The 14,830-nt window shown below is 43.6% G+C and overlaps 1 protein-coding gene across 6 annotated transcripts in view; it reads left to right on the forward strand.

Moving 5' to 3' along the window:
* Positions 1-14,830, forward strand: part of KLHL29 (kelch like family member 29) — a 405,515-nt gene that overhangs the window by 374,947 nt on the left and 15,738 nt on the right. For all 6 annotated transcript variants that reach the window (XM_087775206.1, XM_087775204.1, XM_087775203.1 and 3 more), the window contains 2 exons: positions 5,594-5,787; positions 14,147-14,291. In XM_087775206.1, the coding sequence (XP_087631332.1) occupies positions 5,594-5,787; positions 14,147-14,291 (339 nt within the window). The remainder of the gene's footprint in view (positions 1-5,593; positions 5,788-14,146; positions 14,292-14,830) is intronic.

Genomic DNA, 14,830 nt, shown 5'->3' on the forward strand with positions numbered 1-14,830 from the left:
ATCATATGCTCCAAGTCAGGTGATGCCAAAAATTACATGTACCTCTGAGTTTACTGGACACCCTCCCTCGCTGGGCCACCTCCCACCTCCCCTTGTGCACACGCAGCTTATCTTTCCCAACCACATTTTCTGCTTGCTCAGTTAGCTCAAGCGTGACCATGCCTAGCTTTGGCCAGGTTTCGATGCGTATTCGTTGGCATGGTGGAGGGCAGGTCTCCGGTCCAAAGTCACCTACCCTGACCTCACCAGTTAGCAGCCCCAGAGCGTGGCTACTGCAGGGTGTCCCCACAGAGGGTCTTTGAAGATGGAGAAAATAACATTTTCTCCCAGTTTCCTTCTTCCTCCACCTGTTTTTCCTGGAATTCTTGGAATATTTCATCCTAAATGGTTGAAATCTTACACAGATGTTTTTATTGCATTTTGTTTTTTAAAAACAGATGTCAGACCATTTTAGCTGTACGTGCTACCACCTGACTGCACCCAATACATCTGCTGCACCATTAGAAAGCATTAAAGCAAGTAGGGACCACCAGACTCCTAATGATTTATGGCATCAGCTCCTGCGGTCCTCTCTCCTTGCTTGCGGTTGTGTCACTGATGCTGAAGGGTGCAGCCTCAACCAGAAATTCTGGTGCCACTTAAATCAGTGGGTGTTTTCCCATCCACTTCCATAGGGCTGAGATTTTTTACCCTTTATCTGCCATTTGTCTGCAAAGAGGCAGTAAAAATTCTGGCTCAACGGATAATATTACAAGACTATCACAAACAGACGAGTAGGAGTCATTTGTTACTCATCTTAAAACAATATGCATGTGCCAGAGGGTCTGAGTTATAAGTCCATTTTGTGGCTGTACATGGGTATATGTTCAGGGAGAGTTATGTTTTTGGAATGAGTGTTTAGGGAAATAACGGCGCGACTGCAGTTCTCCATCAAGCCCCTCTGGCAAGTTGCTGTGTGACAGGGAGCGAGTCATTAGGTGTTAGGCGAGAGGGTATTACACTTTCTGTCTTCTTCTGAGATATGAGTTGGGTTGGGAGGCAGCGAAATGAAGTGGATCCACGAACTAGGTTTTTAGATAATGGATGGGCCCTGTAATATATGCAATTTGAGAGCTGAGAAGACTGCGTATGCTGACAAGACAATGTATGTGACTAAAAGTGTGGAAATGTGGATGCTTTGTGGTTATTATCTGTTTGAAGGACAGAAGAAGATGAATCCCCTTGACCTGACAGCACTTTTACAATAGGGTTGTCTAAAATTGGGAGATTACTTCAGCTGGCAGTGTGTACTTGGAAGACAGTCTGAAAAATTCAATGTAAAGAATAAGCTTTATAAGCTTTAGAAACTGCTTCAGAACCTACTGTTTTATTGACGTCTTAAGAAAATTAAATATATAGCTTTGTCCAAGGATAGTTTCTTAAGCTCCTCAGAACAGTCAGAAGAAAATAAAAAAGCAAAAAATAGTAATCCATTAATGTGATTTTAAACAACACGTGAATCATCTGAAGAGCAGATCAATATGACACTGTACAGCTTTATTTTAAATAGCAGCTTTCCTGCAAACAGAACTAAATAATGTATAAGAAACTGGAGGGTGCATGTCTGTAAGCGACCGACTGTGATGTAAGGATTTTATAATGTGAATAAATGAAGATACTCATAAGGCTGCTTAACCTAGAAGGAGAGAAATTAAGAGGCTGAAGAGGAAAAAAAATACTGTTTTCAGGTACTGAAGATACCAAAAGTCAAGAAGGCAGAGAAGCAAACAGCACAGCTTGAAATGAAGGGTTTTCTGCTGTTAATACCGAGGTGGTAGGGAAAGAGCAAGAAAGGAGACGTTGAACGAAATGAGTGAAACAGGAGGAGGATCAGGCCCACAGATTAAATCCTAAAAGTGGAGAGTTGTGAAAACTAGCACAGTTATTTCTGCGTGTGCTCTCTTCAAGCCTGGGATGCATTTTCTGCTGGGTTCAGATCATTTGCTGTATCATGGGTATATAAATAATACATAAACCAGAGGATAGTGACTGCACAAGGGTCAGGTGCGACGACGGTGCTCAGCGCACATGAAGGGACAGGCGGGGACACGCATGTCCTGCACGAGTGGAAAGCCTGATGTCCGGAGCACGGCAGGGCCATGGGCTGTGGGGTTGCAGGGACTTCCCTGGAGGCAGAGGAAGGCGTGCAAGGGCATCCATGTAAAACCACGCGTGAGTCCGTAGCATGCAAGGACTGAAAACCAGGCGTCAGTCATGTGAAAAGAGATATCCTTGGAGTTTCAAGTTCAGTAAATTGAATGGGCTTGGTAGGCCCATAGCCAAGGACAGGCATGGACACACCGGGACTGGAGGGAGCAGTGGAGGAGAGGAAAGAAAAAACCTTTGCTTGGCTCGATGCCAGCTCCCATTAAGTCTCCATCTACAGCTTCAAACAGGGGAATCAAATGCAAAGCTTGACTAATGGAAGGAGATCAAAGTGATTATTCTTTAAATCAGTTCCCTCCCTGCTGGCCCTTGAGCAGAGCCGGTGTTAAAGGCAGCCGAGGAGCCCCACTAGCACTAGTGGCAGTGGAGTGATGGCAATGCGAGAGATGACGCGACAGATGGAAAGGCCCTAGGGCAGAGAGGTAAAGCAGGTGTCATTAGTTCCTGTCCTGGAAGGTTACAAAAATTCACCTTTACTGATTTTTAAACCAATTTAGTTAATCTGGTGCAAATCCTTGTGTGAACACATTAAGAGCTGACTTGAGATAGACCAGAATGATGGAAACCTGCCTTGCAGAGACTTAAGAAGCTTAGACTACTTAGACTACTACTATAGAAGGTGAAGAGGTGACTTTATTCTTTTCTGCAAGTCCATACGTGAAAGAGAGGGATTTGATAGCAGACAGCTTTATAATCCAACAGAAAAAAAATCCCTTACTTTCTGGTGGGTGGGAACTGAAGCAAAACAGAGACGAGAAATTAGGTGTACAGTTTTGCAAGGAGGGAATGAACCAGAGGAGTAAATTCCTGGGGGACGGAGGGACTTGGTGGACAGGTATCAGGAAGCCTTGAAGGCACCAACTTCTCTTCTTCAGCTCCCGGAGTAAGTTAGGCACACACTTAAGAGGATTGCTTCGCTGAGCAGCCTATGTAAAACCCACATTAGATGCCTGTGTTAGGTGGACAAGGCCTGGCTTCCAGGTTCACTCATTTTTTAAACCAAATGACCCTCAAGACAAAAGTGGTTTTTTAAGCTGCCCCACTTGCACCTATATGCAGTGGGTTTGCAGCCTTTGGCTTTCAGCAGATGAAGTGAAACTGGTCATTTTTGGTTTCCCAGTGGCGGATGAAGGAGGGTAGGAGAAAGAAAGATCAGTTCTGTTGGCGTAGAGCATAAACGGAGAGCAGTGAAAGTGGGTGAAAAATGGGGTCTAGGGGGCCTGAGGTCCCAATAGTGGAATTCATCCAGAAGGACGATTGGTTTTATAATTTGAACCTTTCTCCATTATTCCCATAGACGTGGTCCTCAACCACATCCAGCCCCCAGCATATGTGAAGGATATAACCCCTCCTTCCCAAAAACTTATTAGGAGGATCAGAAAGCTATTGGCAGGGACGTATCAGTCTTGGGAACTATGGTTGGCCGGGCACTTCTGCCAGCGCCGGGGAAGGCAGCACGGCTGCTCACCATCCCATCTCAGACCACTTTGGCCACAAATGTTCCTGGTGCTGGGTCACAGTGGATGGTGTGAGACAGTAAGTGTCAGGTGACAGATATAATTTATATCTTAGAAGCTGAGGAACTAGAAAGGCACCTTAGGTCAATTTTTTTCAGCTCTGTGTCTTCGCACAGTTTCTAGCCAATTATAACCAATTTCTTAACCAGCTTTTATTATACAATAAGACATCAACCATTAAATTACCAAGCCCCAAATTACTACAGTTAGCAAAGTGTCACCCAAAAGCAGCGTGTGAAACTTTGTATTACGCACCATTTTTGCGTGTCTGCTAGGATGGGTGCGGGTGCTGCTGAGCACTGCGGGCAAAGGCAGGAGCTGCAGCATATGGTGTCTCACCGGGAGGAGCTGCTCGTGCAGTCAAACGTGCATCTGCAGGCTCGCGTTTGGTACCAGACGTTAAGAATCAGCCCGATGTAGGTGTGTCACCTTGAATGCTCCCAGCGCCATGTTTTTTAATCTTGTTATATTTCTCCCCTTTGATCACTTTGTTGTAGATGAATTTAATTTCTCAGTAACTAATTTAGAGCATTGTACAAGGCAGTTCTCCATGCTCATTATAAGGGACTTTCCTCATCTTTTTTAGTTAAAGTTTGCCTCCCTCTTGCTTTTGCTTCATTTTTATGAGTGTGTTAATTACTTTCGGTTATATTACTTGGAAACTCATTAATGCATTTTCATTAAGCACATTATTTTGTGCTGTTTCCACCATTTATATCTTTTGTCCCTTCTATTTTCCCCAAGTTTGGGCAGTGAGAATTTGAGGGACATGTTGCAAAGGGAGAATTACCCTGTCGCTAAATCTTTTTTTTTACAGATGGGTTCATGGCCATCGATTCATTTCATGTTTGCATATTGCATATCACTAATATTAAGAGCAAAAGCCCTGAACGGGTGATGAGGGCTTCTGTTCTTGCAGTTGACAATTCTGAATGATCGCTATGCAGGAAACTCCTATTTGACTGAATGTGCCATTACATGGAAATATAGAACCTTAAAAAAAATCACATTATTTTCCACTGTCTCCAAGACTCATTTTAGAGCAGCTATTTGGATCCCTGCCACATTATCTTTAAAAAAAATTGACATCTGTACTTGTGACATTGTCTAAAATGAATCTTCATCGATGGATTATTAACTGCACATCCCTTATGGTCAATGGCTTAATTAAATCAGATACTGATGACCTTAAAACTAATTTAGCACTTTCGTACATACTCTTTTCTGTTTGCTTCGTGTCAAATGTGGATGCAATAGTGAAATCGTATTCCAGCATTAACGTTTACAGCTTCTTGCAACGAAGCACAATGGTTTGGTTTGCACAATGACAATTAAATGGAAGCAACTTATTCTTGCACAAAATGCGCGTCGCCGGTCAGTTAACTAGAGTAAAAAGAGCTATCGTGTTGCATTATGTGCAGGTAAGATGTGTTCCACAAGCTGAACAACTGAAGTATATTAACAGTTGCCTGCCTGTGGTTGCTATTGGATATCACTGCACTGATTTGCAAGAATAATCTCATTGTATACTCATTAATAGAAATTAATTAGTGGAAGACATCTCAACAAAGATGTCCAGAGTTTCTTTAGCTTGGACTATGAGATTTGAGAGCCATATACAGAAAATAGAACCAGCTTTCTCTGGGCTTTTCTCAATGTTTTAAAAGCTTAGAAAAAGCATTAATTACACTGTTTACCAAGTGGCTGAATTTGTAGGATGTTAGAAAATACATTTCCACCTCTGCTTTTCTTCTGCGTGTCAAGCTGCCTTTCTGTTATATCCCAGCCTGCTTTCTCTGCCTGTCTATCCCGTCTTTACTGTTCACCCAGCATTGCGTCATCTCAGCTCACTCTGGTTGCTGTCGTCCTAGGTACGATACGATAACCAACCAGTGGGAGACCATCGCTCCTCTGCCAAAGGCCGTCCATTCGGCCGCTGCGACCGTTTGCGGTGGGAAGATCTACGTCTTCGGTGGGGTGAACGAAGCCGGCCGAGCTGCAGGGGTCTTGCAGTCCTACATCCCTCAGACTAATTCGTGGAGTTTTATAGAGTCTCCGATGATCGGTAAGGGATGCGTGGTGTTAGAGTAAACCCATATTACAACAGAAATCTCTCTGCTACAGGTATTCTAATACCTTTGCGGAAAGCAAATGAGTTGGGGGTGAGGGGAGTTAAGTTTACAACAGATTGGCAGGAGTGCATGGTATATTATACCAGAGGGGCAATTATCTGGATCTTTACTGAAGGCAATTGTCACTCATTAATACAGCTAGTTATCAGCTAGAAGTGATGAGTTCAAAATAGAGGAGAAAGGAAAGCGGTTATTAGGTATGGACAACTAGTAATTTTAGATCCAAAAAATCACAAAGTGCAGTGAAACTTCATCCTGGCATCATGTGTTGGTCCATGTGGTTTTACAACACTGGTCAGTTCATGGATAATTACTCATGAGTTTGTTAAAATGCTACCTTGTGGGAAGTGGTGGTCATTCTTAACTGGGATTTATCAGTGCTGTCCAAAGGCATATGTGCTTCAGAGGCTGAAATCTGAGACATGGAGATTATTAAGACTGTGTTTATTAGTTTATGATGTCCTCAAGCTCACCGAACATTTTACAGAATAAAGAGCAAGACGAGAGGCCAAACTTTCCACCATATGAGCCAACATCAGAGGTGCAGACTTCCTTCCAAAATTAGGGTTATGCTCAGAAGATTGCAACTTACTTGCTTTCCGTGGCGATTTGCACCCTGAGTGTTTAGGCTGCTTTTGGAAATGAGGTTTAGTGTTCAGCTTCATGAGGACATCACTGCAGGGTGACAGCCAGCCTGGGCCACCTGCTCTGTGCTGGGTGGCTGTGGGCAGCCTGCGGTCTGGCTGTACTCAGGTGTCCAAAGAAACAGCACTCATACAGCCATTGCGGAGAAGCTGCTTTGGGGTGGCTTGCTTTTGCATCCTAGAATCATAGAATCATAAAATCATAGGACCATAAAATGGTTTGGGTTGGAAGGGACCTTTAAAGATCATCCAGTCCAACCCCCCTGGCATGGACAGGGACACCTTCCACTAGCTCAGGTTGCTCAAAGCCCCATCCAACCTGGCCTTGAACACTTCCAATGATGGGGCATCCACAGCTTCTCTGGGCAAACTGTTCCACTGTTTCACCATCCTAAACTTCTTAGTTGTGTTGAAAGTGTGACATGAGATGCTTCATTTAAAAAAAGTCATGATCTCAGTATTGAGCCTGGTAGAGCAATAGGAGTAGCAAGTAATAAATTATAGAAGTACAGTTATAAGGTATTCAAGTAAGGCCTAAGCATATTCAGAAAGCTAAAATAAGCTGCTCTTCTTACTATAGCTTGCTATAATTATTATGACCCTGTTCTTGTGGTTCCCTAGATCAGGTCATGAGGAGCTAGTACAGCCACGGCTGTAGCCCCCCCTGTGCAGCCAGCCCTGCTGCTGTCTGACTCCCTTGCTGCTGTTTGTGTCCAGCCTAACATAACATGACATGCATATGATGCAGCATGAAGCGCCCAGCGGGAGGGCGTTAACCGGCAAAAGTCATGTTTATGTAATACAGCGGTGCAAACAACCCTATTGCCTGGCTTTTTCCATCACATGGCTACAGCGGCTGCTCTTCGTTTAATCCACTGACTGACAGTATGAGGTTTTCCTGTACTCAGAGCGTACTGCAAAAATGAATACATTATGTAAAGAGGTATTCCTTTTCCTTACCAAAACAATAGAAGTGCCACAGGAGCTAAGAAATCATTCCCTGGGCTTGCTATAGTGTCTAGCAGGCGTCAAAACCATGTGTGCTTGGAAAAAAATCATCCAAACCATCCGGAGCTGGGTTCGTCATCCATTGTTCTAATGGACATGTACTGTGATTTCCTAACAAAAATACATGAAAGACACCAGTGAAGTTAAAAGATGGTATTTACGTTTTGGTGTAAGCAAAGTTAATTAGTTGAGCTGAAGACTTAAAATACATGATGAAATGAGGAGTTGCTGTGTGTCTTTGTTGGGAAATGTATAACGTCAACTTATTTGCAAGTAAAGTAAAATAACACGGAGCCTGAAAAATTGCATCCCGGTGGAGAATGACTGGGAAACTGAACTGATGTGACGCCTGATCTTCACTAGCAGGCTGTGGGAATACTGGAAATATACTTTAATTTCTCCAGCTCTACAAGCACCGTAGTATCACCTGTATGTGTAAAGTATCCCTCAAGAACTGGATGCTGTGCCAAGTGCAGTACAGTCAACATTTCTCTAAAACAAAGAGGGAGTAGAAGGAGTCTTGAGGTGCTTTTTACAAAACGGAGCTGAGATAAATGCTGATATGATCACTGCTGGGGTGCCCGTGACAGCCTCAGAGCCTTTTTGTGTTCATTTGTGAATTCTTAAGGTGTCCCTCTGAGCTAAGTCAACTGAGACATCTGATAGCGAGTTGTGTTGGTTACGGTCACCCCAGAGATTAGTGAAACCTGTTTGATCTCAAATAGGACAATGGATTATTTAAAAACACCTCAAGGATGCTTAGATATCCAACAATAGATGCAGGTATTGAAAGTAGCTGAGGTCTCTGGAGATTTTTAGGTCAGTAGTACCTGTCTCGAATCACTGTGGTATTTTATGATAGTGAGTTGAACACAGCATGGCATGTGTTTGAACTCAACAGGTCCATCTCTTCCAAAGCATCGTGTGCCAGCCTGACCCAAGACAGCACTGGCATCAGCAATGGCAAGGGGGACGGTCATTTTTTGGCTTGTCTGAATGGAGGTGAAGCAGGCTGGATACTGACATCCTGCCTGTGCAGAGGAGATACGGTGTGGGGACCGACAGCAAGCCCACGCAGCTCAGCCCCTGCTCTCTTCTTCCTGGATTTCTTCTAGGAATAAGCAGTACATTCACTCCCAGTTTCCATTTATTCTTTAGCCTTCACCTGCCAGGAGGTGTTGGGACGTGGATGCCTGCATGCAGTAGGCATGACACTCACCAACACATTGCACATGGATGCTGTGGTAGCCTTTGGGTAGGTGTTGATTACACGCATCCATATTTGGAGAGGAGAGGGTCTTTCTCAGTGCCCTCATCCTTCGCCCTGTATCTGTCCTCTCCACCTTTGGAGCTGGCAGATGTTCCTGCAGCCGCGCAGCCCACAGCTTGATGTTACTGGGGTAATGGAGCCTCCCAGGGCTTTCACATGGCACAGTTTTGGTAAACCACCTTGCACATCTCCTTCTTGTGTTTTGAGCTGTAAGAAGCTTGCTGCTGTCAAGCAAAAGTCCTGCAACAGTATATGAACCCAGGCTACATACTTGCAGCACCTGCCGTTCCATTTCTTGCCAGGCTGTCCTATATAGCTCTGTTAAAAATGTATTTCATGCCCAGCTTCCTGAGGTTTGTCTTATTTAACAAGATGGCCACAGACAAGCTGAAGTCAGTGATTGTAAGTAAGCCTAATTATCTTGTCACTGCCTTTTAGTTCACTTTGTGCCTTCATGCCAGGGCACTAAAATATACCTTTTTTGGTACCCTGAACAGTCAGTGTCTATACCGATGGAATTAAAAGTTTTTATTAATGTTTCTGGATTGTAAGAAAACCAATGTTTAATCATCACCACTATTAAATCCTAAAATCTGGTGAGAACTATGGGAACACAGAGGTCAAAATCTGTGAGTATTTCTGGTTTCTAATCCAAGTATCTAGTTCCTCACCATACCGCTTACTCCTGCAGTGATATGTCTGACCAAAGTGGGACAATCACAGAGCTAAGGATGCAAGAAATATCTGGAGAACAGCATTAGCAGCATCTATGCATTTTTACTGCACTGTCCCATGGCTTATTTTGGTTAAAATGCATAATCATTCCCATGAATTTATTTTTTGACTTTGCAAGAAAAATCAGATATATGTCTTGGCCCTTTCCCCAAGGCCAGTAGTTCGGTACCCGTGTGTGGGTTTGGCCAGCTCTCACCTAGAAGTCTCAAAACAATGAGTGTTTCATCTCATCCTTCAACGTATTTTTCTTGCCATGACTAGTTCTGTTTTTCCCACTAGTGAGCATGAACTTTGCTTTCCTGTCTCACCCATTTCTCCTCTGTATATGCCATATCCTCCATTCAGAATGTTTTTTCCCCACTCCTTGATGTGTTCCCCCTACACATACTTACTCTGCCCTCTACTCACCGAAGTCAGTATTTCTGTGTTTGCCCTTTATCAGATGTCCTCCCTTTCACTTACTACCTCCGCTTCATCTGTGTGGCCATGCTTTGTTCAACTCTCTTCAGTTCATCAACATTTCTGCCATAAATTTGATGCTGAAACTGCCCAACGATGACAGGTGGAGCCTTCTGCTTTGGCACGGGTGATCCCTGCCATACATACACAAAATGCGGTGTTTGCAAGTGAGGACACTCAACTTTGGGGTCTCTGAGGAGGGTTTGCTCAAGGGTCACTGGGGAAACCATAGGGCCCTGCAGCCGGTGTGTAATGAGAAATCAGCTAGCCTGAGAGCACTGTGCCAGAAGGGCTGACATCCGAGACCCTGCTGTTAATTGCAATATCTGCACTTCACCTCGCGAGCTCTGTTAAGGATCAGGCCACAGTCTCCTGGCTGCCACGGGACGTTATCTTATCCATTTCTATGCCGTTCTTGAGCTTGCCTGCATAGTATTCAGGGAGGGGAAGAGGCACTTATTATTAAAAGCAGATTTAGTTTGTATTAACTAGTCTTCTTTCTCCAGTCTGCCTCATCATGTGCATGAACCCCCCTCCACCGCAGGGAGCCCCTTCAGTTGGAGTTCTGTCTGGAGTGGTGGCATGCCCACATTTCTTCCTCCTGATGAAAATGTTTGACTAGCTTGGTTTTAATAACCTGTTTCTATATGAAGCACGGCTGCCATTCATTTTAATGCCACATGAGGCTGTGAGCGAGTGCTTTACTGGAAGGCAATGTAAGATCTTTAGGCAATCATGGAAGGGTAAGCAGAACTGTGCTACTTGACCATGTAACGTACTGAGAGATACAAGAGCCACGAAGCACATCACAGATAGCACGCTGTCGTTACTAAGCGAGGAGCATACCAGTAGGTTAAATTATCAACCTCATCTAAAGTACACCTCCGGCTCAAGGATTGTCGGTGAGTGCATACCCCTTCTTGCAATGACCTGTCACTAGAATAGAAATACTTGCATATTTTCATGTAGCAACAGCAAAGGAGAATGATGTCATGATGTTATCCACTTGGAGAGAAGAGTACCTTTTATCTGTTATTTCCTTTACATTTATTCTGCCTTTTAATCTCAAGTGTGCTTGCTGTCCTGGACAAATCCCATTTAAGATTTTCCAGCCTGAAATGGATTACTATATCCGACAGCCCCAAGGCTTGAATTTTGGAGGAGAAAGGAGGCTGCTTCCCTGTTTCCATGCTTCCTCTCCTCTCTCTTCCTTCCCTCCAGCAGCCTTCTGAAATAACTCATGTCCCCACTGTATCTCACACTAAGCCATTGACCCATAGAGGCTCATGTTCACGCCCAGTAGCACTGACCAAAAGCCCAACCAGAAAACGCTTTTGCAAAATTAGGCTCCCCAACCACCCACCTTGCACTATGAGCATGTTAAGGACTTAGAGCAGCGACAGAAGCTGAAGTCTCCTGAGTGTTTGCATGAGGTTACCAAGCCCTGGAAAGGACAACAACAAAGGAAGAGTGTGGGTAGCACCTGGGATGAAGTAAGGTTAAAGACTGAAGGTGGTCATCCACACCTGGGCAGCAGGACTGATGGCTTGAGCTTTCCAAGCTCCCTGTATCCGTGAACAATTTCTGCCTCCATGGTAACAAAACAAAAATAAAACTCACAGTTTTCTCTATACCTGCCTCTGAAGGGGTGTCCCTTGGGTCTTTCTGCCATATCTTCATCAGAATCAAGAGACTGTTTGCTGTGAACGTCTCCCTTCCTGAAAGAAACAGCAGAGATTTCTCTGTTTCTCCATCTCAGGCTTACTTTATACCAATTTATGAAATTGTAGCTAAAGCCAAAAGCAGTAAAAAGACAACAGATAGGTGATGTATTGAAAAATTGATGAGAATCAAACACGACTGCCTCTTAAAAAAAGAAAGAAAAAGAATACCAGACTGTCTGCCTATTTGAAAAGAAAAAAAAAAGTCACTATAAAAATAACCAAGGGGTTTCCCTCTCTTTCTTTAACAAAAAGGAATGTGAAGTCACTGATTCAGTCTCCTGAGAAGTCGCTGTTTTTGCCTTGAGGGAGCCCCAGATAATTTCCCTGTGAGATTTGGGAGCCGAGTTCTTTTTTTTGTGTGTGTGAGTTTCATTCTCCTGCAAAATAGTGCTAGTCAAAGGAAAAAAAAAAAAACAGGAAGATGTGATAATTAAATATGGAAAATTTCTGATGAGTGTCTTAACTGGAAAAAATGTCATGTATGCAAGTCTGATTTGGAAAGGGATGCGAGACGGGTTGTTAGGACAGATAAGTCTTCCTGATGAATTATAGTGGCTTAGTGGCACTGAGAAGAAACTGAATACTCCTTGTTCTATTTTCTGGATGAATTAGTTTCTTCCCATCTGTTCCCAAGGATCAGTGACATTTTCCTAATACATCCGTGGTTTTTTGACATATGCCTGTAGATATTCAGCATAATAGGAGCCCAACTTTAACCCATACCATGTTTTGTCTGTTTTCACACTGAGAGCTGCAGCCCCGTACGTCCCGCTGGGCATGCACCGACGCAGGGTGGGATGAGCTGAGCCAGCCCACCCCATGGCCATGCTGGAACAGAAGCAGACACCACAAACCCATTATTTTCCTTCTAGTTTAACCAGTTCAAACCTCAGTTAAGGAAATTATCTCTCTTCTGGAGAAATTAATCAGCTTTTCGTTAACTCCTGTCAAATTAAATCTCTTGTTAAATATTTAATGGAATAAGGTGGTTTTATAAGAACCTCAGGGTTACAACGCCAGCCGTGCGAGAGGTAAGCAAATGCCAAAAGTAAAGCTGCCAGGGCTGGTTTAAGCCCATGTCTTTCTGTGTTCGTAAAAGGACACAGTCATAGAGTTATAGATCTGGGAGGAACATATAGATCCCTTCAACATTACGTAGGGGCCGTTATCAGAGATGTAAGAGCACAGTAAAGATGGTATCGCACCTCCTCTCCAGCGCACTGCCCCTGGCTCCCCGCACTCGGGAGGAGGGTCGCAGGGGCTGAAGCTGGCGGGACTGTGTCCAGCCTGATTCTCCACTGCAGATGCAAGAAGATCACCCTTTTCCGAGCATATAAAAAATGCAGATTTTGGAGAGGCTTTAACATATAGCTACATATGGATAATTTTTATAGAAGTGTCCCCCCACACCAGGATAGCCACCCAGGAAACGTCTGCTTCATGCCCCAAAGGGCTTAGGCTCTTGCTTCTTAGAGAACTGGTTGTGAGGCTTATTTTAACTCAAATAAAGCAATGTATTTTCCCGTCTTTTGTTCCCAGACACTGCTGATTGGTTTCACTGAAATGTTGATTAAAAAAACCCTGTATCACATCAAGACAGACACCATCATGAGAAATTTCAGCCCAACTGGCTCATATTTAATAATGCGCATATGGCGTGCTAGCAGCATACGGGACAACTCAACTAATTAAATTAGAATTATTTTATTCAATAATTTATGGTTAGTTTTACCAATATTTCTAATAATGCTGCAGCTAACACAAGAATTTTAAAACATCCTTGGAAACTCTGATTGAACTTGACTTAGGATAAGGGACTTGCTTAATTTCAAACTCCAGCCTCACACAGTTCATTGCCAAATTACAGGACTGCTTGGAGGTACACACACATCTGAAAATAAAAATGCAGGTGAATTTACGAGACAGATGAAAGGGGAAAAAAAAAATCAGGTCTCAGAAAATCTTCTGGATTTTGTGGGTGACCTTCCCACAAGCAAAAGCAGAATACAAAAGAGAATCAACGATTGGATATTATTAAGCGGGTCTCTGCGCTGTGGGTTTCTTCTGTACTTAGCTGCTGCACAGGCATGAGAAGCACCTGAGTTAAAATTTGTAGCAATTCAAACTTCTGAAACAACTTGACATCTTAATTTCATATGTAAGAGTGGAGCTTTCACAGTGACTCCATTAGGCTTCGGGAGAGGATAATTGTACTTCACCAGTTTAGAGGGAGGCGCGTACTGGGGGATGAAGGACTGATGAACTTTAAAAGTGCCTTTGAGAACTTGGAGAGAGGAGAACAAAACCAGGAAAGGTTTCCTCATTTTTCTTTCCCTAGCCTTGGAGGTTTAGAGAAACGTGACTTTTCTATGAATAAAGGGAATGTATAAATAAGAAGAGAGTCTCCAAACTTGAGCCTAAAACTGATCTCAGTGTTGCTTTCCATTGACAGATAACAAATACGCTCCTGCAGTCACTCTCAATGGGTTCATCTTTATTCTTGGAGGAGCTTATGCACGAGCAACCACCATCTATGACCCAGAGAAAGGCAATATTAAAGCAGGTCCCAACATGAACCACTCCAGGCAGTTCTGCAGGTGAGAAAAACCATTAAAATTGAAGTACTGGTGCCTTAAGATTTTCTGCTGATAAATAAGCTAATACTACCTAACAGTGAAGGGGCAAGGGGAAGGGAGGTGTCTATCATCTGGGGTTTTCCTCATCTCTTTTTTGTACGTGTTCAGGGACACAGCGTTTCCCAAAGTGCACATTCAGGAGCATGGTTCATGTGTCTCTTCACGTTCAGGCGCGATGGATCGCGGGGAGGGACGTATGTTGGGCTCCTCCAGCAGACTACAGGAACGCTGTTTTCCTCAGTTTGCCGTGTGTAACCGGAGGATGATAAATACCCGCTGTAGGAGAGACCACCATAATGTGGAACATGTTTTTGCTAACTAGCTAAAAGATCCTTGAAAGAAAAAAGTACTGAGTAAGCACCACACACTGATATTAATTATTATTTATTACGTGCTTTTGATTGCTTTTTGGGCTCACTTCCCTGATCCTGGTCACAGGTTTAACAAATTTCCCAAATTGGCTGACAAAAATAAAACTTGGCAGCCATCACAGGTACTGG

This window comes from Nipponia nippon, unplaced genomic scaffold (genome assembly GCF_047370975.1).
Source record: "Nipponia nippon isolate SJK-2023a ecotype South Korea unplaced genomic scaffold, ASM4737097v1 scaffold_4, whole genome shotgun sequence".
NCBI lineage: Eukaryota > Metazoa > Chordata > Aves > Pelecaniformes > Threskiornithidae > Nipponia > Nipponia nippon.